The following is a 27,583-nucleotide window of genomic DNA, read 5'->3' on the forward strand; positions in this document are numbered from 1 at the left end:
CTTGCTGTTTGGGGTTTTAGGCTGGGTTTCTGTACAGCACTTTGAGATATCAGATGATGTACGAAGGGCTATATAAATAAAATTTGATTGATTGATTGATTGATTCTCTGGTCTGATGAAACCAAGATTGAACTCTTTGGCCTGAATGCCAAGCGTCACGTCTGGAGGAAACCTGGCAGCATCCCAACGGTGAGGCATGGTGGTGTCAGCACCATGCTGTGGGGATGTTTTTCAGTGGCTGGGAGACTAGTCAGGAATGAGGCCAAGACGAACGGAGAAAAGTACAGAGATCCTTGATGAGAACCTGCACCAGAGCACTCAGGACCTCAGACTGGGGTGAACTTTCACCTTCCAACAGGACAATGACCCTAAGCACACAGCCAAGACAATGCAGGAGTGACTTCGGGATAAGTGTCTGAATGTCCTTGAGTGGCCCAGCCAGCAACCAACTTGAATCTGATCTAACATCTCTGGAGAGACCTGAAAATAGCTGTCCAGAAACGCTCCTTATTCAACCTGACAGAGCTTGAGAGGATCTGTAGAGAAATGGGAGAAACCCCAAATACAGATGTGCCAAGCTTGTAGCGTCATACACAAGAACACTCGATGCTGTAATCGCTAACAAAGGGTGTTTAACAAAGTACTGAGTAAAGGGTCTGAATACTTATATAAATGTGATATTTCCATTTTTTATTTCTAAGAAATTTGCAAACATTTCTAAACCTGTTTTTGTCATTATTGGGTTTTGTGTGTAGATTGATGAGGGGGGGGGGGAAACGATTTAATCAATTTTAGAATAAGGCTGTAATGTACCAAAATGTGGAAAATGTCAAGGGGTCTGAATACTTTCCGAAGGCACTGTATATGAGAAACATATAAATGGTAAAATACTGATACTTTATTTAACAAAATGGAGCAGAAAGTTCATACAGTACATACAGCAAAGACTCCTTCCATCTGTTAAGGCAGAAACTGAAAATATTTTGAAAAAAAATAATCTTTTAATCTAGCCTATGGTAGTATTTAAAATAAGATTCATTGTTTCAGATCCACTATTTCAGCTTTCAGTATATGATTTCATATTCGTTTTATTTTATGGTTCAAAAAGCTCACAAATGCAGGATTTGTGTCGGGACGGATTTTAATCGCAACGTTTTAGACTTCAGTATGATTGAATTTGGGTCTCAGGTCATCTGATCAGTTTTGTCTCTGGGAGACATGGTGGAAGTAGGTAGGGTCAGGATCAGGGTTAGAAGACAGGGTTAGAGGTAAGGGGTCAATAAGTGTAAGGACTGAAATAAGAGTTCATAGACAGGTTGAGGGTCCAAGTTAGGATGTAGGTCAAATTTAGGATGAGGATAGGGTTAGAGGTCAGGGTCAAAGGTTACAGGTCAGGGGTAAGGACAAAAGTAAGGGTCCATGGCTGAGAGATGGGGCCAAAAATAGACCCAGTTCCATGTCCCAGTACAAGTTTCAGATCAGGGAAGAGGTTGGGCATAGATGTGGTCAGGGTTAGTGTTAGGGTCAGGGTTTACATCTTGTTAGATGTGGTCAGGGTTAGTCAAGCGTCAAGTTACAATCTTGTTCTGGGGACCTATACATTTATAATCAACTCAAATTAAAACCTACGGTCGTTAAATAACATATTTGAATGCAATAAAACAGTAAAAGCTTTAAATCTTACCATCTTTTCCCCATTATGTTTACAAGTTATTTACATATTTGAACAGACTGCTGGTTGGTAGATCTTCGGACTGTTGAACTTGTTATTGTTGAACCATTCAGAGGAATTTGTCCCAGGTGATATGAATACAGTCTGTCTCTGCCCCTGTCCATCTGTTGTTCTCTGTCTGTCTGTGTGTCTGTCTGTCCTTCAGACTACATCCCTGGCCTGGCTAAGCACAGAGCTACAGGGAACATTGATCCTCTGAAGGATTTCATTGCAATTGAAATATTCTACATTCACATTTGACAGGTTCTTCAAGTTGTTCCCAGAGGGTTCAGTCAGTAGTCTGATCTGGACATCACAGCAGCCCCGCTCCAGGGCAAGTCACATGGCAACTTCAGCCATTTCGGACGCAGCTTATAGAAGCAATGTTTCCATGATGTATGGACCAAATTGACAGCCATATTGGACGTTCTCATTTATAATGTTCTTTTTACTGATGCACATTACTTAATCTCCCAGAGTTCATCACTTCCGCTCCCTCATTGTTCTATTCATGCAACACGGCAGACTGGATCGTTCCGCCATCTTAGGTGCTGGAGAAACAATCCTGCATCGTTCTGCCCCATCTCTGTCTGTGGTTATACACGTGTGGTAGAATGTGTGTGTGTGTTGGGGTGTGTGTGCGTGTGTGTATGGGGCAGGTGAGTGTTACTGTAAGGACTATAGCCCTGCATGGGCTGCACCCCCACAACAGATCCAGGGGTCATGGGGGTGGCAGGGTGAGAACCAGGGGTCATGGGCAGGGACCTGGGGGTCATCAGGGGCACGTCGTCAGGGGAGCGTCTCAGGGTCAGGGTGTAGTCAGGTGGACAGGTCAGTCGCAGGGTGTCCAGAGTGTTGTAGATGTCCTGTGTGTCCAGCGTGTCCAGAGCCTCCAGTGTGTGGTGTATGTTGTGTGTGTCGTGTATCTCCAGCGTGTTGTGTTGGTGCAGAGCCTCAGCCTCCAGCTGCTTCAGAAGTCCCTCCCCCTGCAGTTGGTGTGTGATGTCAGCGTTCATGATGTCACTGCGTGGAGGTGGGCGTGGCAGCCTCCGGTGTTCCATCTTGCGTTTGTCCTTCTTGTAGAGCAGAGCTGCAAAGGCCAGGATGTTGAGGAAAAGGAGTGAGGCTCCCACTGCGATGGTAACACTCAGCTCAGTGGAGTAGTCCTCCATGACGGGGTGGGGGACCTGCAGCTCCTCCCCCTGCAGTGCTGGAGCCTGGGGCGTGGCAGGGGGGTTGGGGTTGGGGTGTCGCGTGCTACCCAAGCCCAGGCCTTTAGACAGCCGCTTGGTGTAGGAGTGGGGGGTGGTGTCCTGGGGAGGGCTGTGGGTTGCAGAGGACACATACTGCAGCAACTCGTTGATGTTGTGGAGGTGGGGCACCAGCTGTAGCCAGAAAGCTGTCTTGGCGGCTCTGGAGTCAGAGTCATCATCCATACAAAGAAAAAATACATTTAACAAGGAATCGGATAATATACACAATAACGTAAGATAACATCATAAATGATCAATTATAGTTATTATACATTAAACAGTCAGAAGGGGAAAGTGGCAAGTGCTGCTTGCATGAAGTGCTAACACTGCAAAGTGGTTCATTATACATAATTTAACAAGATATGGAAGCAGCAAGATATATATTGCTCTTGGAAAGGTAGGCAAAGGAATATCTACCTGTAGTGGCCTGTGATTATCTGATCTACCTGTAGTAGTCTGTGATTATCTGATCTACCTGTAGTAGTCTGTGATTATCTGATCTACCTGTAGTAGTCTGTGATTATCTGATCTACCTGTAGTGGCCTGTGATTATCTGATCTACCTGTAGTAGTCTGTGATTATCTGATCTACCTGTAGTGGCCTGTGATTATCTGATCTACCTGTAGTAGTCTGTGATTATCTGATCTACCTGTAGTGGCCTGTGATTATCTGATCTACCTGTAGTAGTCTGTGATTATCTGATCTACCTGTAGTAGTCTGTGATTATCTGATCTACCTGTAGTAGTCTGTGATTATCTGATCTACCTGTAGTAGTCTGTGATTATCTGATCTACCTGTAGTAGTCTGTGATTATCTGATCTACCTGTAGTAGTCTGTGATTATCTGATCTACCTGTAGTGGCCTGTGATTATCTGATCTACCTGTAGTAGTCTGTGATTATCTGATCTACCTGTAGTGGCCTGTGATTATCTGATCTACCTGTAGTAGTCTGTGATTATCTGATCTACCTGTAGTGGCCTGTGATTATCTGATCTACCTGTAGTAGTCTGTGATTATCTGATCTACCTGTAGTAGTCTGTGATTATCTGATCTACCTGTAGTAGTCTGTGATTATCTGATCTACCTGTAGTAGTCTGTGATTATCTGATCTACCTGTAGTGGCCTGTGATTATCTGATCTACCTGTAGTAGTCTGTGATTATCTGATCTACCTGTAGTGGCCTGTGATTATCTGATCTACCTGTAGTAGTCTGTGATTATCTGATCTACCTGTAGTGGCCTGTGATTATCTGATCTACCTGTAGTAGTCTGTGATTATCTGATCTACCTGTAGTGGCCTGTGATTATCTGATCTACCTGTAGTAGTCTGTGATTATCTGATCTACCTGTAGTAGTCTGTGATTATCTGATCTACCTGTAGTGGCCTGTGATTATCTGATCTACCTGTAGTAGTCTGTGATTATCTGATCTACCTGTAGTGGCCTGTGATTATCTGATCTACCTGTAGTAGTCTGTGATTATCTGATCTACCTGTAGTGGCCTGTGATTATCTGATCTACCTGTAGTAGTCTGTGATTATCTGATCTACCTGTAGTGGCCTGTGATTATCTGATCTACCTGTAGTAGTCTGTGATTATCTGATCTACCTGTAGTGGCCTGTGATTATCTGATCTACCTGTAGTAGTCTGTGATTATCTGATCTACCTGTAGTAGTCTGTGATTATCTGATCTACCTGTAGTAGTCTGTGATTATCTGATCTACCTGTAGTAGTCTGTGATTATCTGATCTACCTGTAGTGGCCTGTGATTATCTGATCTACCTGTAGTGGCCTGTGATTATCTGATCTACCTGTAGTAGTCTGTGATTATCTGATCTACCTGTAGTGGCCTGTGATTATCTGATCTACCTGTAGTAGTCTGTGATTATCTGATCTACCTGTAGTAGTCTGTGATTATCTGATCTACCTGTAGTGGCCTGTGATTATCTGATCTACCTGTAGTAGTCTGTGATTATCTGATCTACCTGTAGTGGCCTGTGATTATCTGATCTACCTGTAGTAGTCTGTGATTATCTGATCTACCTGTAGTGGCCTGTGATTATCTGATCTACCTGTAGTAGTCTGTGATTATCTGATCTACCTGTAGTGGCCTGTGATTATCTGATCTACCTGTAGTAGTCTGTGATTATCTGATCTACCTGTAGTGGCCTGTGATTATCTGATCTACCTGTAGTAGTCTGTGATTATCTGATCTACCTGTAGTAGTCTGTGATTATCTGATCTACCTGTAGTAGTCTGTGATTATCTGATCTACCTGTAGTAGTCTGTGATTATCTGATCTACCTGTAGTGGCCTGTGATTATCTGATCTACCTGTAGTGGCCTGTGATTATCTGATCTACCTGTAGTAGTCTGTGATTATCTGATCTACCTGTAGTAGTCTGTGATTATCTGATCTACCTGTAGTAGTCTGTGATTATCTGATCTACCTGTAGTAGTCTGTGATTATCTGATCTACCTGTAGTAGTCTGTGATTATCTGATCTACCTGTAGTGGCCTGTGATTATCTGATCTACCTGTAGTAGTCTGTGATTATCTGATCTACCTGTAGTGGCCTGTGATTATCTGATCTACCTGTAGTAGTCTGTGATTATCTGATCTACCTGTAGTGGCCTGTGATTATCTGATCTACCTGTAGTAGTCTGTGATTATCTGATCTACCTGTAGTAGTCTGTGATTATCTGATCTACCTGTAGCAGTCTGTGATTATCTGATCTACCTGTAGTGGTCTGTGATTATCTGATCTACCTGTAGTGGCCTGTGATTATCTGATCTACCTGTAGTAGTCTGTGATTATCTGATCTACCTGTAGTGGCCTGTGATTATCTGATCTACCTCTAGTAGTCTGTGATTATCTGATCTAACTGTAGTGGTCTGTGATAATCTGATCTACCTGTAGTGGCCTGTGATTATCTGATCTACCTGTAGTGGCCTGTGATTATCTGATCTACCTGTAGTGGCCTGTGATTATCTGATCTACCTGTAGTGGCCTGTGATAATCTGATCTACCTGTAGTGGCCTGTGATAATCTGATCTACCTGTAGTAGTCTGTGATTATCTGATCTACCTGTAGTGGCCTGTGATTATCTGATCTACCTGTAGTGGCCTGTGATTATCTGATCTACCTGTAGTAGTCTGTGATTATCTGATCTACCTGTAGTGGCCTGTGATTATCTGATCTACCTGTAGTGGTCTGTGATTATCTGATCTACCTGTAGTGGCCTGTGATTATCTGATCTACCTGTAGTAGTCTGTGATTACCTGATCTACCTGTAGTGGCCTGTGATTATCTGATCTACCTCTAGTAGTCTGTGATTATCTGATCTACCTGTAGTGGTCTGTGATAATCTGATCTACCTGTAGTGGCCTGTGATTATCTGATCTACCTGTAGTGGCCTGTGATTATCTGATCTACCTGCAGTGGCCTGTGATTATCTGATCTACCTGTAGTGGCCTGTGATAATCTGATCTACCTGTAGTGGCCTGTGATAATCTGATCTACCTGTAGTAGTCTGTGATTATCTGATCTACCTGTAGTGGCCTGTGATTATCTGATCTACCTGTAGTGGCCTGTGATTATCTGATCTACCTGTAGTAGTCTGTGATTATCTGATCTACCTGTAGTAGTCTGTGATTATCTGATCTACCTGTAGTAGTCTGTGATTATCTGATCTACCTGTAGTAGTCTGTGATTATCTGATCTACCTGTAGTAGTCTGTGATTATCTGATCTACCTGTAGTGGCCTGTGATTATCTGATCTACCTGTAGTAGTCTGTGATTATCTGATCTACCTGTAGTAGTCTGTGATTATCTGATCTACCTGTAGTGGCCTGTGATTATCTGATCTACCTGTAGTAGTCTGTGATTATCTGATCTACCTGTAGTGGCCTGTGATTATCTGATCTACCTGTAGTAGTCTGTGATTATCTGATCTACCTGTAGTAGTCTGTGATTATCTGATCTACCTGTAGTAGTCTGTGATTATCTGATCTACCTGTAGTAGTCTGTGATTATCTGATCTACCTGTAGTGGCCTGTGATTATCTGATCTACCTGTAGTAGTCTGTGATTATCTGATCTACCTGTAGTGGCCTGTGATTATCTGATCTACCTGTAGTGGTCTGTGATAATCTGATCTACCTGTAGTGGCCTGTGATTATCTGATCTACCTGTAGTTGTCTGTGATAATCTGATCTACCTGTAGTGGTCTGTGATTATCTGATCTACCTGTAGTGGTCTGTGATTATCTGATCTACCTGTAGTGGTCTGTGATTATCTGATCTACCTGTAGTGGTCTGTGATTATCTGATCTACCTGTAGTGGCCTGTGATTATCTGATCTACCTGTAGTGGTCTGTGATAATCTGATCTACCTGTAGTGGTCTGTGATTATCTGATCTACCTGTAGTGGTCTGTGATTATCTGATCTACCTGTAGTGTTCTGTGGTGGACTGTGATTATCTGATCTACCTGTAGTGTTCTGTGGTGGACTGTGATTATCTGATCTACCTGTAGTGGTCTCTGACTATGTGATCTACCTGTAGTGGCCTGTAGTAGTCTGTGATTATCTGATCTACTTGTAGTGTTCTGTGGTGGACTGTGATTATCTGATCTACCTGTAGTGGCCTGTGATTATCTGATCTACCTGTAGTGGTCTGTGATAATCTGATCTACCTGTAGTGGTCTGTGATTATCTGATCTACCTGTAGTGGTCTGTGATTATCTGATCTACCTGTAGTGTTCTGTGGTGGACTGTGATTATCTGATCTACCTGTAGTGTTCTGTGGTGGACTGTGATTATCTGATCTACCTGTAGTGGTCTCTGACTATGTGATCTACCTGTAGTGGCCTGTAGTAGTCTGTGATTATCTGATCTACCTGTAGTGTTCTGTGGTGGACTGTGATTATCTGATCTACCTGTAGTGGTCTCTGACTATATGATCTACCTGTAGTGGCCTGTAGTAGTCTGTGATTATCTGATCTACCTGTAGTAGTCTGTGATTATCTGATCTACTTGTAGTGTTCTGTTGTGGACTGTGATTATCTGATCTACCTGTAGTGGTCTCTGACGCGTGGCTTCAGGCCGATGTGCAGGTACAGCTGTTCCTTGGGGGTGTACTTGGCCCAGGCCACCTCCTCAAAACGGTTGGGTTTGGTGTGGATGAACTTGGTGTCCTGGGGCACCGGCTGGTTAGGATCTCTGAGACACAGCACAAACACAATCAGAAAACGTGATCTTAAAATTGAACTGTTGTTACTTTACCATTCATTAGAGGAAAGTAAGATATTTCTTAGCAAAGAAGTTAGACAAGAGATTTTTCTAACCCTGTCTTGGCGAAGTTGGTCCAGTATGTCATGACCACGGCACTGAGCATCACATCGTTCTTAGAAAAGTTACAGTTGAAGAGGTCCGTGGGGCCGATCAGCGGCAGACCGAACACATACGGCACCTCATCTCCATGAGCGGAGTCAGCCCAGGCGGGCGACGCGTCACTCTGACAGTGGTGGTAGAAGGAGTAGAAATATGTTGGCGATCCGTACTGGGCATGGAGGTCTGCTGTGGCCACCGCCGGCGCCACCCACTGGTGATCAGTGAACAACGCGACTAGCGTCTTCCGCCGCGTTTCAGGGTTCTCCCGGTCGGCCCAGTCTGTGTACATGAACTTGATGCTCTCTCTCAGCGTGTCCTGCCGCAAGGATAAAAACAAGGTAAAAAAAGACCTTGTCAATAAAGCACATGAGAGCATAGACAGATTGCAGTATGCAGAGTGTAGTTCTACTTTTTGCTGAACTTATTCTTTGCCCTCCAGCACCTTGCGTAGAAACACTGGATGGGCATATATATTTTCCTACAGCCTACCTTCCCCTCTGGGTAGCCGTAGAGACTGTCCACGAAGTCCGACACGGCAAAGTCAAAATCGTCGCTGGAGACACCATCCTCACTGTCCACCATCCCGTCAACAAACTGAAGCCCCTCCCCCTGGTTCACACCCAGCATGATGTCATAGTTGAGGAACTCTCCCTATGTGTGACGAACAGGGTTGACAATAACAACATTATGCATCCTTAACCCTGGCTCAGAACCAAATCTTGCTAAATCTAATAAACCATATTTTATTATTAACTTTTATTTAATCAGGGGAGCCCAATTATATTATTATTCTTTTTTTACTCCATATACAAACATCAACTTACAGACACACAAAAAATTAGTACATTTCATCTGCCCGGACCAGCATGCTCACACCCCCATCCCTAGTGCCTGCATTATTGTTTGCTAATTGGCCTGCAATTGTATCGATTTGTTTTTCTCAGTCGCCAATGCTATTTATATATTTTAATAATAAATCATTAGATTTTTCCATTGTGTTAATGATGGCGGATTGATTTACTTCCAAGTTTTTACAATAGGTTTTTTCAAGTGATGAGAAGATAATTGTCCAGTCCATTGGTATCTAACTACACCCCAATATGCCATGTCTTGAAATATGCAGACGGATTAAAAGTTACATTGAAATACTTCTGACAGCAAACTTTATAGCTCCACCCACAACTTCTGGACTTTATAGCATTCCCAAAAAGCATGGATTATTGAGTCATTATTAGTTTTACACGTAAGACATGGATTTTGCATCTTGTATAAAAAATTATATACAGTAGTTTATACCTCCATCTTGTACCATCATCAGTTTTTTATAAGTCTTGGTTGCAATAGTTTATATATTTTTCTAAGAGACTGTCAGTTGGATATGCCCTCTGCAAGGTTTTGTATGTTCCCTATCATTTGAGCATCTGTTTCTGTAACTTTTAAGTTGCATATATTTAAAACTACTGTATCTTCACTGGTCAGTCCAAAATTACTTTTTAATTCTGTCATGGAAATACATTTATTTTCTGTTACCAACTCATTTAGGGTTTCTATGCCTTTAGTTTTCCATGTGGACCAATTCAATGTGAATTCTGAAAAGCTATCCAAGGATTGTTCCATAAGGTTGTGTTTTTAGGGAATTATATTTTTTATGGTAGAATGTTTCATTTTCCTCTATACTGTTATAGTGTTCTTAACTATGAAGTTGATCCTGGAGATGAGCATCTGCATTTTCAATATGTACCATTGTTCCTCTTTAGTGCATTTTATCATATGTTGCAAATAAAAGCCTTGGGTAGTGAGTTGATACAATTCCATGTCTGGAAGGTTAAAACCACCCTCAGACTTAGGAAGATGTTCAACTTCTTTAAAAATTCTATAAATTTTATTTGCCCATATAAATTATGTTATGACCAAGTATACTTTTTTAAAGAATGTCTTCGGTAGGGTACTTGGTATTAAATCCAAAATCATTGGCAGCCATGCCATTCTAAAGAGGTTTATCCTACCTGTAAGATTTATGGGAAGATATTTCCATTTAATTAGACCTGCTTTCATATAGAGTAATGGAATAAAGTTATTTGTTGTTATTTATTAAGCATCCTTAATATTTCATATTTTTTGTGGTCCACTTAAAGGATTCCTGTAGATCGTGACTTATTCTTTTACTTTTTCCTAATGCCATTATTTCATTTTTTCCACATATATTTTTGATCCTGAGATTTGAGTATTCATAAAATATTTTTAGCAAAAGGGGGCATTGAGTTTTCAATATTGGTCAGGTATATCAGGAGATCATCTGCAAATAAGATAATTTTTTTATTAATGTTTACCAATACTGATACCTGTTACGTTTGGGTCCTGTCTAATTCTTTCTGCGAGTAGTTCAATAGCCAGTGCAAACAGGAGTGGGGAGAGGGGACACCCCTGTCTTGTGCACCTTTCTAAAGCAATTTCAGCAGATCATTTATTATTTGTGTATATTTTGGCTTTGGGACATTCATGCAATATTTTTATAAATGTATTATTTCAGCTGGAAAGTAGAAAGCTTCCAAAGTTGTGAATAGAAAAGACCATTCAAGATGGTTGAAACCTTCTCGGCATCAACAGACATTATTGATAAATGTAAATTGTGTTTTTTGGGGTATTGTATTGAACTGAAACATGATCTTGTATTTCTTTGTGTATATTTTCAATAAACCCTGTTTAATCAATCTATACTGTATCAAGTCTGTTAAGATTTTTGCCATTCGATTGCTTATAAGCTTTGTTATTATTTTATTGTCACAATTTATTAAACGTAAGGGTCTATAATCAGCAGGGGACTCTCCAGGTTTTCCTGGTTTTAATACACCTGAAATAACCGTTTGATACATGAAACTAGGAAGTATTGAATTGAGTGACATGTGCTTTGTCATTTGTGTGGGGCTATTTTGTCCCAAAATGTTGAATAGAATTCTATGTGAAAGCCATCCATTCCTGATGCTTTTCTCCATGTGAATGTTTTAACAGTATCTAATATTTCTTCTTGGGTGATATCTGTTTTTTCAATGGTGTCCTGAGGACATAAAATAAAATATAAAAAACAAGTACATCACATTAGAACATCACAGGCATCATTAACAAATTATTAAAGTCAATCAAAACAATTGCACACCTCAGTGAACTCATTCATCATCAGAGTTTTAAACTGCCCTAGTGGCACCAGGGAATCCAAATGTAATCAATTTTGTAAGTGATTCCAAAAATGTGGAGCATTAAAACAAAAAACAGATATACCTAGTTTGGTGGAGACCAGCCCGGTTTGGTATCTCATGTTTTTATACTTTAAAAAACTAAGTTAGGTAAGTCAAGAGCTTGTATAGTAGAGCTTTGAACACAAAAAGGGACTCATGAAGTGATCTACGGGACTTTAATGAGAACCAGCCAACCTTTTAATACAGGATGCAGTGATGCGTATTAAAACTATCACCTGTGATAAAGCGAAGGGTGCTATGGTAGACGGCATCCAAAGAGTTAAGAGTAGTGCCTGCTGCATTCCAATAAATGTTCACCTTAGTCAAGCTCTGGCAGGAAAGTTGACGATACAAATCTGCCTCTTGTTGATCAGGGAGAAGCATGATCTATTTCTATAAAAGAAGCCTACTTTAAATGTCAGCTTCTTAACCATATGTTTTTTACAGACATATTGTCAGTCCAAAAGCCCAGATATGTATAGGTGGGAACCTGCTCAATGACTAAAAAACGTACCCATTTGAAACGGCCTATTTCTCAGCCCCAGAAACTAGAATATGCATATAATTCTCGGATTAGGATAGAAAACTCAAAAGTTTCCAAAACTGTCAAAGGATTGATTGCCTGTGAGTATAACAGAACTGATATTGCAGGCGAAACCCTGAGGAAAATACAATCAGGAAGTGCCTCTTATTTTGAAACCTCTCTGTTCCTATGCATGCCTATCCTCCATTTAAAGGGATATCAACCAGAGTCATTTTTCTATGGCTTCCCTCACGTGTCGACAGTCTTTGGACATAGTTTCAGGCTTTTATTTTTAAAAATTAGCGAGAAAGATCACATTGAGTAAGTGGATAGGTGGAGGCTCTCAGAGTGAGTTTTGGAAAACACCTGTTAAGCCTACGACCTACTTTTTCGAACATTCTGTTAAAAATTGTGCAACATTTCAGCGTCCTGCTACTCATGCCAGGAATATAGTATATGCATATGATTAGTATGTGTGGATAGAAAACACTCTGACGTTTCTAAAACTGGTTAAATCACGGCTGTGACTATAACATAACGTGTGTTTCATCGAAAAGCGGAAGAAAAACTGATCACCAAAATCTGGAAAAAATATCAATCCGCCACTTGCATGTATTGTCTATTGGAAAGCAAATTACATGGGGCTGAGATTGCAAGTCCTACAGCTTCCACACGATGTCGCCAGTCTTGTCAATTGCCTGGGCTTTGTTTCTTGGTCAAACGAGTAAGAGAGAGCCCATTCCTTCCGGTCTCCGACAGGATGTTTTGGCAGAGAAATTTCAGACCATGATTTTAAGACGTGGAGCTATTGAATACACATTGCCCCGTGATCAATTTGATAGATTATTAACGTTTACTAATACCTAAAGTTGGATTACAAAAGTATTTCGAAGTGTTTGGTGAAAGTTTATCGTCAACTTTTTTAATTTAAAAAAATGACGTTGCGTTTTAAAACTGTGTTTTTTCCTGTATCACACACTTTTCATAGATCGATATTTAGGGTATATATGGACCGATTTAATCGAAAAAAATACCCAATAGTGATGTTTATGGGACATCTAGGAGTGCCAACAAAGAAGATCGTCAAAGGTAATGAATGTTTTATATTTTATTTCTGTGTTTTGTGTAGCGCCGGCTATGCTAATTATTTTGTTTACATCCCCTTCAGGTATTTCAGGGTGTTGCATGCTATCAGATAATAGCTTCTCATGCTTTCGCCAAAAAGCATTTTAAAAATCTGACTTGTTGGCTGGATTCACAACGAGTGTAGCTTTAATTCAGTACCCTGCATGTGTGTTTTAATGAACGTTTGAGTTTTAACGAGTGCTATTAGCATTTAGCGTAGCGCATTTGCATTTCCAGATGGATAGATGGCACGCCTGCGTGTCGGGTGCGCTTAAGAGGTTAACAAAAGGCTAAGCTTGAGAGCCAATATATTTATTTAATTTCATTTGCGATTTTCATGAATAGTTAACGTTGCGTTATGGTAATGAGCTTGAGGCTATAATTACGATCCCGGATACGGGATTGCTCGTCGCAACAGGTTAACAGTCAGTAGCTGGATAGCATGTGTGAAATGCTTGATAATGTATGCAATATCTGTCACGTCCTGACCTTAGTACCATTTTTATGTCTCTATTTTAGTTTGGTCAGGGCTTGAATTGGGGTGGGCATTCTATGTTTTCTGTGTCTGTGTTTTCACCATACAGAACTGTTTCGATTTTCATTTCTTTCCTGTACTTTGTTATTTTGTATTTTCTCGTGTTCTGATATAATAAATTATCATGGACACTTACAACGCTGCATTTAGGTCCGATCCTTCCTACTCATCATCAGACGAAGAAGAAGTTCGTTACAATATCAACAGAGAGGTATATTTTCTAGGTGATTAAAATATGTCTTTCATCAAGCTGCCCACTCAAGAAAAAGCTTCAAACTGTAACCAGTGCCTGCAACCTGCTTCAGGTTATCAGTCAATCTAACAGGGTAGTTACAAACAGCACAGGAATGACATTTACAATATGTATTGATCACATCTTTACTAATGCTGCAGAAATATGCTTGAAAGCAGTATTTGGATCCATCGTATGTAGTGATCACAATAGTGGCCATATCTAGGAAACCCAAAGTTCCTAAGGCTGGGCCTAATATAGTGTATAAGATGTCATACAATAAGTTTTGTAGTGATTCCTATGTTGTTGATGTAAATCATATTTGTTGGTCTGTGGTGTGTAACTAAAATGAGGAGCAAACAGACATTGAAATGAAATTGCTTATCCCAGTTACTAATAAGCATGCACCCATTAAGAAAATGACTGTAAAAATGGTTAACTCCCCGTGGATTGATGAGGAATAGAAAAATTGTATGGTTGAGATGTATGAGGCAAAGGGGATGGCAAATAAGTCTGGCTGCATAACTGATTGGCAAACGTACTGCAAATTGAGAAATCATGTGACTAAACTGAATAAAAAGAAGAAGAAACTACACTATGAAAGATAAATGACAAAGAACACTAGTAAAACGCGTTGGAGCACCTTCAATGAAATGTTGGGAAAGCAAACTCAGCTCCATCATTCATTGAATCAGATGGCTCATTCATTACAAAACCGACTGATATTGCCAACTATTTAAAAACAAATAATTGGCAAGATTAGCAAACTTAGGGATGACATGCCAGCAACAAACGCTGACACTACACATCCAAGTATATCTGACCAAATTATGAAAGACAAGAATTGTACTTTTGAATTCTGTGAAGTGAGTGTGGAAGAGGTGAATAAATTATTGTTGTCTATCAACAATGACAAGCCACCGGGGTCTGACAACTTGGATGGAAAATTGTTGAGGATAATAGCGGATGATATTGCCACTCATATTTACCATATCTTCAATTCAAGCCTACTAGAATGTGTGTGCCCTCAGGCCTGGAGGGAAGCAAAAGTAATTCCGCTACCTAAGAATAGTAAAGCCCCCTTTCATGGTTCAAATAGCCAACCAATCAGACTGTTACCAACCCTTAGTAAAGTTGTGTTTGACCAGATACAATGCTATTTTACAGTAAACAAATTGACAACAGACTTTCAGCCTGCTTATAGGGAAGGACATTCAACAAGCACAGCACTTACACAAATGACTGATGATTGGCTCAGAGAAATTGATGATAAAAAGATGCTGTTTTGTTTGACTGTTAGTCGGCTTTTGACATTATCAATCAGTCTGCTACTGGAAAAACTTTATGTTTTGGCTTTACACCCCCTGCTATATTGTGGATAAAGATATACCTGTCTAACAGAACACAGAGGGTGTTATTTAATGGAAGATTCTTCAACATAATAAAGGTAGAATCAGGAATTCCCCAGGGCAACTTTCTAGGCCCCTTACTTTTTTCAGTCTTTACTAATGATATTGAGTAAAGCCAGTATGTCTATGTATGCGGATGACTCAACACTATACACGTCAGCTACTACAGCAACTGAAATGACTAACACTTAACAAAGAGCTTTCAGAATGGGTGACAAGGAATAGGTTAGTCCTAAATATTTCAAAAACTAAAAGCATTGTATTTGGGAGAAATCAATTCACTAAACCCTAAACCTAACTAAATCTTGACATGCCACCAGAGGTCTCTTCAAGTCCAGAATAGACTATTGGAGGTGCACAGTACTACATAGATCCATGACTACATGGAACTCTATTCCACATCAGGCAATTGATTAAAGCAGTAGAATCAGATGTAAAAAACAGATAAAAACACACCTTATAGAACAACTTGGACTGTGAAGCAACACAAACATAGGCATATCAAATCAAATGTATTTATATAGCCCTTCTTAGATCAGCTGATATCTCAAAGTGCTAGAGAGGAACCAGGCTATGAGGGGTGGCCAGTCCTCTTCTGGCTGTGCCGGGTGGAGATTATAACAGAACATGGCCAAGATGTTCAAATGTTCATAAATGACCAACATGGTCAAATAGACATAGACCTATGCATACACACATATGATAACATACACACTATACACATGTACACATGTATTTTGTGTTGTAGATATGTGGTAGGGGTGTATGGGCCTGAGGGCCCACATTAGTGTGTTGTTAATTCTGTAATGAATGTATTGTAGTGTTATTAAAATTGTAAAACTGCCTTCATTTTGCCAGACCCCAGGAAGAGTAGCTGCTGCCTAGGCTTTAAATCAACATTGTGTCCTATCTCACAGATAGTTCCTAAACCACTTGCAAGTATCCTGGTCAAGGCCCATTTCAGACAACCTTATAATGAGTAAGGGATGGTCGACAGTATCAAAAGCCTTGGATAGGTCTATAAATATGGCAGCACAGTGATTCCTATGATCCAAGCAATTTAATATAAAATTTAAGACAAGCGCAGCTGCTGAAATGGTGCTATGTCCAGGTCTAACATTTTAAGAATAACTTGTAATACATGTATAATATATATAAGCCATAGAGTGTTCTATATTTTCTCACCTGCTCCATGAGTATCTGGGGGTCATCAGGGATGACATCACCGTCGATGACAGGTCCGAAGGCGGTGTGGTATTTAGCTGGAGTGATATTCTGTTCCACCAGCTCCTGGTAGGTCTTCCCCTGCAGACAGACGATGAGCTCTGATGAGTCCTCCAGGCTGCAGCCCACCTTGTCCCCCAGCAGCCTTGCATACTTCCCTGGCTGGTAGTTGACCGCCCAGCTGGACAGGGCTGTCCCACTCTGGATGATCGCCTTCTGGAACAGATCTGATACACAGCATGCTGACAGAGGTTAGAGGTCAGAGGTTATGGGTCAAGAATTGGAGGTGACTCTTTGAGAAGTGTGACCAGGCTAACAGTTAGAAGTTAAAGGTCTAGGGTAAGGGTTCATAGGTTGGGTTCAGGGGTTAGAGGTTACTTACCCTCAGAGTAGTGGGACAGAGTTAGTAGGCTGACACAGGAGGCTCCAGCCCCGGATCCAAACACAGTGACTCTGTCTGGGTCTCCGCTGAATGCAGCAATGTTCTCCTTCACCCAGCGCAGAGACTGGATCTGGTCCAACAGACCATAGTTGCCTTTAGCTGCCTGGTCACCCGTACTGAGGAAACCTGAAGGAATAACACATATAAAATACACAACAATATAGAAGGAAAGTCTAGTATATATTAGAGTAAAATATATATATATATATAAACACAACAAACAGAAATACAGTGCATTCGGAAAGTATTCAGACCCCTTGACTTTTTCCACATTTTGTTACGTCACACTTATTTTTTAAATTGATTGAATTGTAGTTTTTCCTCATCAATCTACATACAATACCCCATTATGACAAAGCAAAAACCGTTTCATTTTTTTGGAGCAAATATCACATTTACATAAGTATTCAGACCCTTTACTCAGTACTTTGTTGAAGCACCTTTGGCAGCGATTACAGCCTCGAGTCTTCTTTGGTATGATGCTACAAACTTGTCAGACCTGTATTTGGGGAGTTTCTCCCATTCTTCTCTGCAGATCCTCTCAAGCTCTGTCAGGCTGGATGGGGAGCATCGCTGCACAGCTATTTTCAGGTCTCTCCAGAGCAGAGGTCGACCAATTAATCGGAATGGCCGATTAGTTAGGGCCGATTTCAAGTTTTCATAACAATCGGTAATCGTCATTTTTGGACACCGATCATGGCCGATTACATTGCACTCCACGAGGAGACTGCGTGGCAGGCTGACTACCTGTTATACGAGTGCAGCAAGGAGCCAAGGTAAGTTGCTAGCTAGCATTAAACTTCTCATATAAAAAACAATCAATCAATCTTAATATAATCACAGGTTAACTACACATGGTTGATGATATTACTAGTTTGTCCTGCGTTGCATATAATCGATGCGGTGCCCGTTAATTTATCATCGAATCACAGCCTACTTTGCCAAACGGGTGATGATTTAACAAGCTCATTTGCGAAAAAAGTACTGTCGTTGCACCAACGTGTACCTAACCATAAACATCAATGCCTTTATTAAAATCAATACACAAGTATATATTTTTAAACCTGCATAGTTAGTTAATATTGCCTGCTAACATTAATTTATTTTAACTTGGGAAATTGTGTCACGTCTCTTGCATTCTGTGCAAGCAGAGTCAGGGTATATGCAGCAGTTTGGGCCACCTGGCTCGTTGCGAACTGTGTGAAGACCATATCTTCCTAACAAATACTGTGATTAATTTGCCAGAATTGTACATAATTATGACATAACATTGAAGGTTTTGCAATGTAACAGCAATATTTAGACTTAGGGATGCCACCCGTTAGATAAAATACAGAACGGTTCCGTATTTCACTGAAAGAATAAACGTTTTGTTTTCAAAATGATAGTTTACAGATTTGACCAAATTAAGGACCTAAGGCTCGTATTTCTGTGTGTTATTATATTATAATTAAGTCTATGATTTGATAGAGCAGTCTGACTGAGCGGTGGTAGGCAGCAGCAGGCTCGTAAGCGTTCATTCAAACAGCACTTTCCTGCATTTGCCAGCAGCTCTTCGCTGTGCTTCAAGCATTGCGCTGTTTATGACTTCAAGCCTATCAACTCCCGAGATTAGGCTGGCAATACTAAAGTGCCTATAAGAACATCCAATAGTCAAAGGTAAATGAAATACAAAGGGTAGAGAGAGAAATAGTCCTATAATTCCTATAATTACTACAACCTAAAACTTCTTACCTGGGAATATTGAAGACTCATGTTAAACGGAACCACCAGCTTTCATATGTTCTCATGTTCTGCGCAAGGAACTTAAACGTTAGCTTTTTTACATGGCAAATATTGCACTTTTACGGTCTTCTCCAACACTTTGTTTTTGCATTATTTAAACCAAATTGAACATGTTTCATAATTTATTTGAGACTAAATAGATTTTTTTGATGTATTATATTAAGTTAAAATAAAAGTGTTCATTCAGTATTGTTGTAATTGTCATTATTACAAATATATATATATTTTAAAAATCGTCCGATAAATCGGTATCAGCTTTTTTTTGGTCCTCCAATAAATCGGTATCAGCGTTGAAAAATCATAATTGGTCCACCTTTTACTGAGGAGTGGCTTCTTTCTGGCCACTCTACCATAAAGGCCTGATTGTGGAGTGCTGCAGGGATGGTTGTCCTTCTGCAAGTTTCTCCCATCTCCACAGAGAAACTCTGGAGCGCTGTCAGAGTGACCATCAGGTTCTTGGTCACCTCCCTGACAAAGGCCTTTCTCCCCCGATTGGCCGGGCGGATTACTCTAGGAAGAGTCTTGGTGGTTCCATACTTCTTCCACTTAATATGATGGAGGCCACTGTGTTCTTGGGGACCTTCAATGATGCAGACATTTTTGGTAACCTTCCCCAGATCTGTGCCTTGACACAATTCTGTCTCCGAGCTCTACGGACAATTCCTTCAACCTCATGACTTGGTTTTTGCTCTGACATGCACTGTCAACTGCGGGACCTGATATAGACAGGTGTGTGCCTTTCCAAATCATGTCCAATCAATTGAATTTACCACCGGTGGACTCCAATCAAGTTGTAGAAAAATCTCAAGGATGATCAATGGAAACAGGATCCACCTCAGCTCAATTTCGAGTCTCATAGCAAAGGGTCTGAATACTCATGTAAATAAGGTATTTCTGTTTGGTTGTTTTTATAAATTGACATACATTTCTAAAAACCTGTTTTCGCTTTGCCATTATGGGGTATTATGTGTAGATTGATGGGGGAAACATTTTATTTAAACCAATTTAGAATAAAGCTGTAATGTAACACAATGTTGAAAAAGTGAAGGGGTCTGAATACACTGTATGGAATGCACTGTATTGTATTTAAAAAATACTTTTCATCAAAGACATGAACAGCAGGATGTAAATATGGACTTGGAACTAAAGGCCGATCTCCACTTGAAACTAGATTTGATTCCTTACAATTATGAGACTAGTATTCTCACTGGGGATTGGTTAATACGGCAGATACTTATAAATCTCTCATTAGTGATTTTAATAAATCAATAATAACAAGTATTACAGTATGTCGTTATAACCTAAACCTAATCCAGTAAGTGGCTAAAGTTGCACACTAACCCTTATACTGTAGAACAAATTAATTGTCTAAACACAGATTGACAGACATGTTTTACAGTGTAGCCAAACCCTGAGGACCCTGGGTAATGTGGTGACGTGACTCAGTGACTGATGATGTCATGTGACCGTTGCTCACCACCCTCAGTCAGACCTGGGGTAGACCTGGGACAGCAGAACATCCATGTGTCACTGAACACATGCACACGCAAAATGAGTGTGTCACTAATTCACACGCCACACTAGGGACATGAGTGTGTCACTAACAGGATGAGCTGGAGTGTGTGTGCGTTACTGAGGGCTGAGCCAGAAGATACATGTGACCTTCAATGATTATAAATCCAATCACTTAGCCCTCCTCTTCTCCCCTCTTGTTTTCCTCCTCCCCTCCCACTCTTTTCCTCTTAAACCTTTCCGCACTACCTCTTTCTCTAGATCACCTCCTCTTCTCCCCTCTTGTTTTCCTCCTCCCCTCCCACTCTTTTCCTCTTAACCCTTTCCGCACTACCTCTTTCTCTAGATCACCTCCTCTTCACCCCTCTTGTTTTCCTCCTCCCCTCCCACTCCTTTCCTCTTAAACCTTTCCGCACTACCTCTTTCTCTAGATCACCTCCTCTCTTACCCTCTCTCTTATTCCCTCCCCTTCCTTGCCTCACACCCTGCTTCTCTTATCTCAATTAAATGTAATTCAAAGCGCTTTATTGGTATTGGAAACATATATTTACATTGCTAAAGCAAATTAAATAGATATTTTATAAGTGATATAAATGATAAAAAACAAACAGTAAACATTACATTAACAAACATTTCATAGGAATAGACATTTCAAATGTTATGTACAGTGTTGTAACGATGCGCAAATAGTTAAAGAACAAAAGGGAAAATAAATCAACATAAATATGGGTTGTAGTTTATTATAGTTGTTCTTCACTGGTTGCCCTTTTCTTGTGGCAACAGGTCACAAATCTTGCTGCTGTGATGGCACACTGTTATTTCACCCAATAGATATGGGAGTTTTTTTAAATCAAAATTTGATTTGTTTTCAAATTCTTTGTGGTTCTGTGTAATCTGAGGGAAATATGTGTCTCTAATATGGTCATACATTTGGCAGGAGGTTAGGAAGTGCAGCTCAGTTTCCACCTCATTGTGTGGGCAGTGTGCACATAGTCTGTTTTCTCTTGAGAGCCAGGTCTGCCTACGGCGACCTCAGTCAATAGCAAGGCTATGCTCACTGAATCTTTACATAGTCAAAACCTTCCTTCATTTTGGGTCAGTCACAGTGGTCAGGTATTCTGCCACTTTGTACTCTTTATTTAGGGTCAAATAGCATTCTAGTTTGCTCTGTTTTTTGGTTAATTCTTTCCAATGTGTCTAGTCTCTCTCTCTCCTCCTCTCATAAAGCTTAATTTAACCCTACCTACTGTGAGCCATAAACACAAAGCTGATGGCTCCCCTCTAACCAGGCATACACACAGATGAATCTGGCTGTCTACAGGCTGCTAGCTACTCAGTGGCAACACAGACCGGTGACATTTCAACCAGTGAGAGAGTAAGCCATAAAGGTGATTAGGCGGAATCTCACGATGATGATGGTAAAGATGACGACGACGTTGATGAAGAAGTTGACTAACCCAGTACTCCCAGCCTGTAGTTGATTGTGATGACAATGACGTTTCCATAGCTAGCGAGGACACTGCCGTCCATCATGTTGCCGCTCCCTTCAGAATAAGAACCTCCATGGACATACACCATCACTGGCCGCAGACCGCCCTCATCATGGATGTCTGGAATCACACACACACAAGCTGCATGCATAAATATGTAGAGATGGATGCATCCACCCGCCAACCCCTCTTTACGCTAGTTCTACTCTCTGTTCATCATATATGCATAGTCACTTTAACCATATCTACATGTACATACTACCTCAATCAGCCTGACTAACCGGTGTCTGTATGTAGCCTCGCTACTGTATACAGCCTCGCCACTGTGTATAGCCTTGCTACTGTATATAGCCTCGCTACTGTTTTTACTGTTGTTTTTATTTCTTTACTTACCTATTGTTCACCTAATACATTTTTTGCACTATTGGTTAGAGCCTGTAAGTAAGCATTTAACTGTAAGGTTAAATGTTGTATTCGGCGCAGGTGACAAATAAACTTTGATTTGATTGTGTGTGTGTACTGTATATACTACATACCTTCCTCAGTAGGGACGTATATATTGAGGTAGAGGCAGTCTTCACTCTGCTGTGCCAGGTATGCGCTGGCTATGTCCAGATTGGCAGAGTACCAGAGAGGTAACATCTCTGTCAACAGGCTGTGTTCCTCTACAGGCTGGGGACAGACGGGGGAGAACTGGGTGGCGTTCCTCACCCCTGGCCAGGACAGTGGGGGCTCGGGGGGCTGGAAGCGTCTCTCCCCGGTGGGGGGGCGGGCGTAGGGGACCCCCAAGTACTGGACCACAGGGCCCAGCAGGTCAGAAGGCAGGGGGGTCAACTGACCCCTCAGTCTGCCCTGGGACGTGGTGATGACTGACTGGCTAGCAGCAGGGGGGAGGGACAGGACAAGGGAGAGGAGAGGGGGGAGGATGCCCCTCAGTCTGGACAGGAACAGGAACATGGAGAGGACACACAGTAGATAGGAGGGCAGAGAGGGGATAGGGGTGGGGGGAGACGGGGGAGACATGTGGGAGTGTCGGCGTTCGGTTTAGATCAGGACTCCGTCTGAGAGTTTAACACACACTCACACAGCCCTGCTCAGTTTTTTGTGTGTGTTTGTCTCAGAATATGTCTCTCTCCTCCCTGGGTCAGCCAGTCACCTCCCGGTTCTCTTCGTACAGTCACACTGTTCTGCCTGGAGGGAGGGAGAGAGACAGAGAGAAAAAGCAGAGACAGAGCTTGAATTATATATACATACTGCATGTACAATGGTTCTCCTCCAAGCGTGCGGGCTGAACTGGGAAAATTCGCTCTTCCACTGCCAGTTGAAAAAAAGCATGCAAGTTTTGACACAGCCTAGTCTGAAAGAGTACAATACCACAAATAACGGCGGACTTTGTATAGACATGAAGACCCCATTAAAACAACATGACTGGCCAGAGAGAACAAGTTGCAACCTCTCAGGGTGCAGAGTGATAGAAACTGAGAGACATTTTCTCCTCTCATGCTCCAACTAAAGAGAAACTGAGAGCAATCTTGGTATAATTTTACATAGCAGCCAGTGGCGACCTGTCATTTTGAGCCCCACTTGTTTTTTTGTTGCCTGTTTTGCATGTTATTTTGGCAAACAATATATATTTTTAAATGTATTGAGTTTATAAAGCCACGTACAAACATGCAAGTGCTTCAGCCTAGCTCAGTGCTTTCTGTGGTGTAGGGGCAGCTAGCAGAAAATACAGAGCATAGGGGTTGGTCATCTTCTCTAGTTGTGCTGTGATTGGCTCAGTGTTCTGTCACTCATGGGGACACTACATCACCTCAAAATCTACAGGGAGAGCTAGAAATTTCAAGCCCTAACGGGTGCTGTCATAGACTTACATTTCAAGTGCACATCCAAGAATCCTCAAGGTCATTGGCCACAGATAAAATGACGTCAAATCACATTATATCTACCGTAGCTTTGATTGAACTTCTTAGCTTCCAAGCTAGACAAGCAGTCATCATCATGACAAAATTTGCCCACAAGGACTGCTGCACCACATTCCTGTTCAAGTGAGCACAGCACAACAGTGATTCCAAAAATGTATTAAATAATAAATAATGTAATTTGCTAGGGAGATATGTATACTGTAGCTAAGAAAGTAATACTACATGTATGTTGTGTAATAAACTGTTAGTAACCCATGTGCCTCACCCTAATAATTTGGCACCTATCCCCCTCAGAACTTAACCTACTGTTCTGACTTAGTGGTGCACATGTAGCCTATAGCCTGTTTTAGAGAAACGTCATCATTGAATATTGAAATAGCTTTCATTGTCTGCTTATATGCCCCTTTTATTTAGGTTCTGTCTTGAGAATACGTTAAGAACGGCCCATGATCTGAATTCTGTCGCTATATACAGTGCCGTGCGAAAGTATTCGGCCCCCTTGAACTTTGCGACCTTTTGCCACATTTCAGGCTTCAAACATAAAGATATAAAACTGTATTTTTTTGTGAAGAATCAACAACAAGTGGGACACAATCATGAAGTGGACGACATTTATTGGATATTTCAAACTTTTTTAACAAATCAAAAACTGAAAAATTGGGCGTGCAAAATTATTCAGCCCCTTTACTTTCAGTGCAGCAAACTCTCTCCAGAAGTTCAGTGAGGGTCTCTGAATGATCCAATGTTGACCTAAATGACTAATGATGATAAATACAATCCACCTGTGTGTAATCAAGTCTCCGTATAAATGCACCTGCACTGTGATAGTCTCAGAGGTCCGTTAAAAGCGCAGAGAGCATCATGAAGAACAAGGAACACACCAGGCAGGTCCGAGATACTGTTGTGAAGAAGTTTAAAGCCGGATTTGGATACAAAAAGATTTCCCAAGCTTTAAACATCCCAAGGAGCACTGTGCAAGCGATAATATTGAAATGGAAGGAGTATCAGACCACTGCAAATCTACCAAGACCTGGCAGTCCCTCTAAACTTTCACCTCATACAAGGAGAAGACTGATCAGAGATGCAGCCAAGAGGCCCATGATCACTCTGGATGAACTGCAGAGATCTACAGCTGAGGTGGGAGACTCTGTCCATAGTACAACAATCAGTCGTATATTGCACAAATCTGGCCTTTATGGAAGAGTGGCAAGAAGAAAGCCATTTCTTAAAGATATCCATAAAAAGTGTTGTTTAAAGTTTGCCACAAGCCACCTGGGAGACACACCAAACATGTGGAAGAAGGTGCTCTGGTCAGATGAAACCAAAATTGAACTTTTTGGCAACAATGCAAAACGCTATGTTTGGCGTAAAAGCAACACAGCTCATCACCCTGAACACACCATCCCCACTGTCAAACATGGTGGTGGCAGCATCATGGTTTGGGCCTGTTTTTCTTCAGCAGGGACAGGGAAGATGGTTAAAATTGATGGGAAGATGGATGGAGCCAAATACAGGACCATTCTGGAAGAAAACCTGATGGAGTCTGCAAAAGACCTGAGACTGGGACGGAGATTTGTCTTCCAACAAGACAATGATCGAAAACATAAAGCAAAATCTACAATGGAATGGTTCAAAAATAAACATATCCAGGTGTTAGAATGGCCAAGTCAAAGTCCAGACCTGAATCCAATCGAGAATCTGTGGAAAGAACTGAAAACTGCTGTTCACAAATGCTCTCCATCCAACCTCACTGAGCTCGAGCTGTTTTGCAAGGAGGAATGGGAAAACATTTCAGTCTCTCGATGTGCAAAACTGATAGAGACATACACCAAGCGACGTACAGCTGTAATCGCAGCAAAAGGTGGAGCTACAAAGTATTAACTTAAGAGGGCTGAATAATTTTGCACGCCCAATTTTTCAGTTTTTGATTTGTTAAAAAAGTTTGAAATATCCAATAAATGTCGTTCCACTTCATGATTGTGTCCCACTTGTTGTTGATTCTTCACAAAAAAAATACAGTTTTATATCTTTATGTTTGAAGCCTGAAATGTGGCAAAAGGCCTCAAAGTTCAAGGGGGCCGAATACTGGCCCCCTTGAGGCACTGTATTTCAAAAGTGCTGAACAAATAGTTGTATTGACTACGTCCATCTTAGCTCATTCATTAAATGTCTTAATCGAAATTACGATTACCTCTCATCCGCTCATCGTTCCTTTATGCCATAGTTTGTACATCTCAATTGTCAGAAGAAATCACATTTGTTTAAGCAAGTCAACCATATCAGCTATGTTTTTAAAAAAGGCAGTAAATGAGGCTGAATTAACTGTTTCGCTGCCAGACAAGGCTCCGCTGATAGCCAGGTGTAGCGGTGGTAAGGATTCACTCCATGGTGCTGAAAAGAAAGCTCTGCTGTTGGGACAGCTTTATGTAGGCCCTAACAGTTTGTGGGCCCCGTTTGTCACCGTTATAGTGCAATTAATGTATTGTTTAGTGTTGTGTTGTGTAGTGGCTTTGCTGGCATGCATCTAAAAAATAAATGTGTGGAGTTAGCCCCACCAAGACTTAGATGCTTAAATCCCCACTGACTACAGCACAGGATAAAATGGTAATAGCATTGCAATATCATGGTAACAAGTTATAGTTACTCACCATTGGGGCATTATTTTGCCCAGTTACCACTTAACTTCAGTGTAATAATCTATATTATTATTTCAGTGGAATAATCATTTGTGCCTTCATTCAAAATCGACATGGCAATAGTATTGGCGCTGGCAGCACAGTATGTGCTAGTTATTGCAATTGTCATTCATGTAATTTCCATATTGTAATTTTTGTTAAATATCAGTCTTTGGTTTATAAATCTCAGAAACCCCCTGCCCTTTTGGGGAAATTAGTATGAATGTTTAAAACGTCCGCACAAGTTGTTGTTGTAGCTATAGCATTGATCTTGTATTGGTCGTTCCCATTCGTGCCAATAAAGGTAATTTGAATTGAATCGATTTTAGAGAAAGAGATGGAGAGAGCGTGCGCGAGAGAGAGAAATTAATATGTAACATTTAAATGTTATCTCTTGGCTGTGACTGGTACTGCAGCTGCATCATCAGGTATCCTAATATCTGGACCTGTATCAGCGGCATATGGCTGGATATTTTAATCAGAGCCCATTCCTCTCCATTCGCTGCAGTGACACCCCCCAGGTGCTACAGGGGCCATGACACCGGTTGTGTTGCTTAAATCATGACGTTTAGACTCAGGACATGTCTAAAGACAATCAACCTGTTATCCATCTGAAATCCAGCTATTTATCTATTATATACAGCCAATAGTGAAATACATTATATAGCGGGGTTTTAGTCACAAAAATGTGACTGTGAAGCGCAACATCAGATGAATAGTAATGAGCGTACTGTAGCATACCCCCCCCCCCCACACACACACATACACAGTAGAACATGGTGATAAATGAGACTCACCGACACACGTCATTGCTCCATTGGTCTGTTCACGCAGCTGCTGCAGTAAAAATGTCAGCTGACAGAGCGTTTCATCCCTCACTGCTAAGAAAACTGAAAAGAAGATGGGGAGTGAGGACAAGAGAGCGGTGAGAGAAATCCTGGGACCGTGTGTCGATGACTGCAGAGCCTCGTGCACCAGCGACGTGCCTGGGGTAAATTCCACCGTTGCCGTGAGCTCCCGGGAATAGCCTAAGTATTTGTGGTCTGAACCCCGCAACAACTGAATACCGTACAGGACGTGATTATCGTTAACAGAAGAAAAAACTACGACGTTCACATCTT

General features: G+C 41.2%; 1 protein-coding gene across 2 annotated transcripts; it reads right to left on the reverse strand.

Moving 5' to 3' along the window:
* Positions 1–781: 781 nt before the first annotated feature.
* LOC118366819 (neuroligin-4, X-linked-like) lies at positions 782–27,583 on the reverse strand. 2 transcript variants are annotated; one of them, XM_035749545.2, is made up of 9 exons: positions 27,260–27,583; positions 22,399–23,053; positions 21,830–21,982; positions 17,016–17,201; positions 16,595–16,860; positions 8,842–9,003; positions 8,307–8,668; positions 8,035–8,181; positions 782–3,124 (listed from the first exon to the last, which is right to left on the reverse strand). In XM_035749545.2, exons 2-9 carry the CDS (start codon positions 22,883–22,885, stop codon positions 2,308–2,310), a joined length of 2,580 nt encoding a protein of 859 aa, XP_035605438.1. In that variant the 5' UTR covers positions 22,886–23,053; positions 27,260–27,583; the 3' UTR covers positions 782–2,307. The 2 variants fall into 2 exon arrangements, with proteins under 2 accessions (XP_035605438.1, XP_035605437.1); XM_035749544.2 differs by having other exon boundaries at positions 16,595–16,875.

The sequence above is a fragment of the Oncorhynchus keta genome, chromosome 34, assembly GCF_023373465.1.
Source record: "Oncorhynchus keta strain PuntledgeMale-10-30-2019 chromosome 34, Oket_V2, whole genome shotgun sequence".
Lineage (NCBI taxonomy): Eukaryota > Metazoa > Chordata > Actinopteri > Salmoniformes > Salmonidae > Oncorhynchus > Oncorhynchus keta.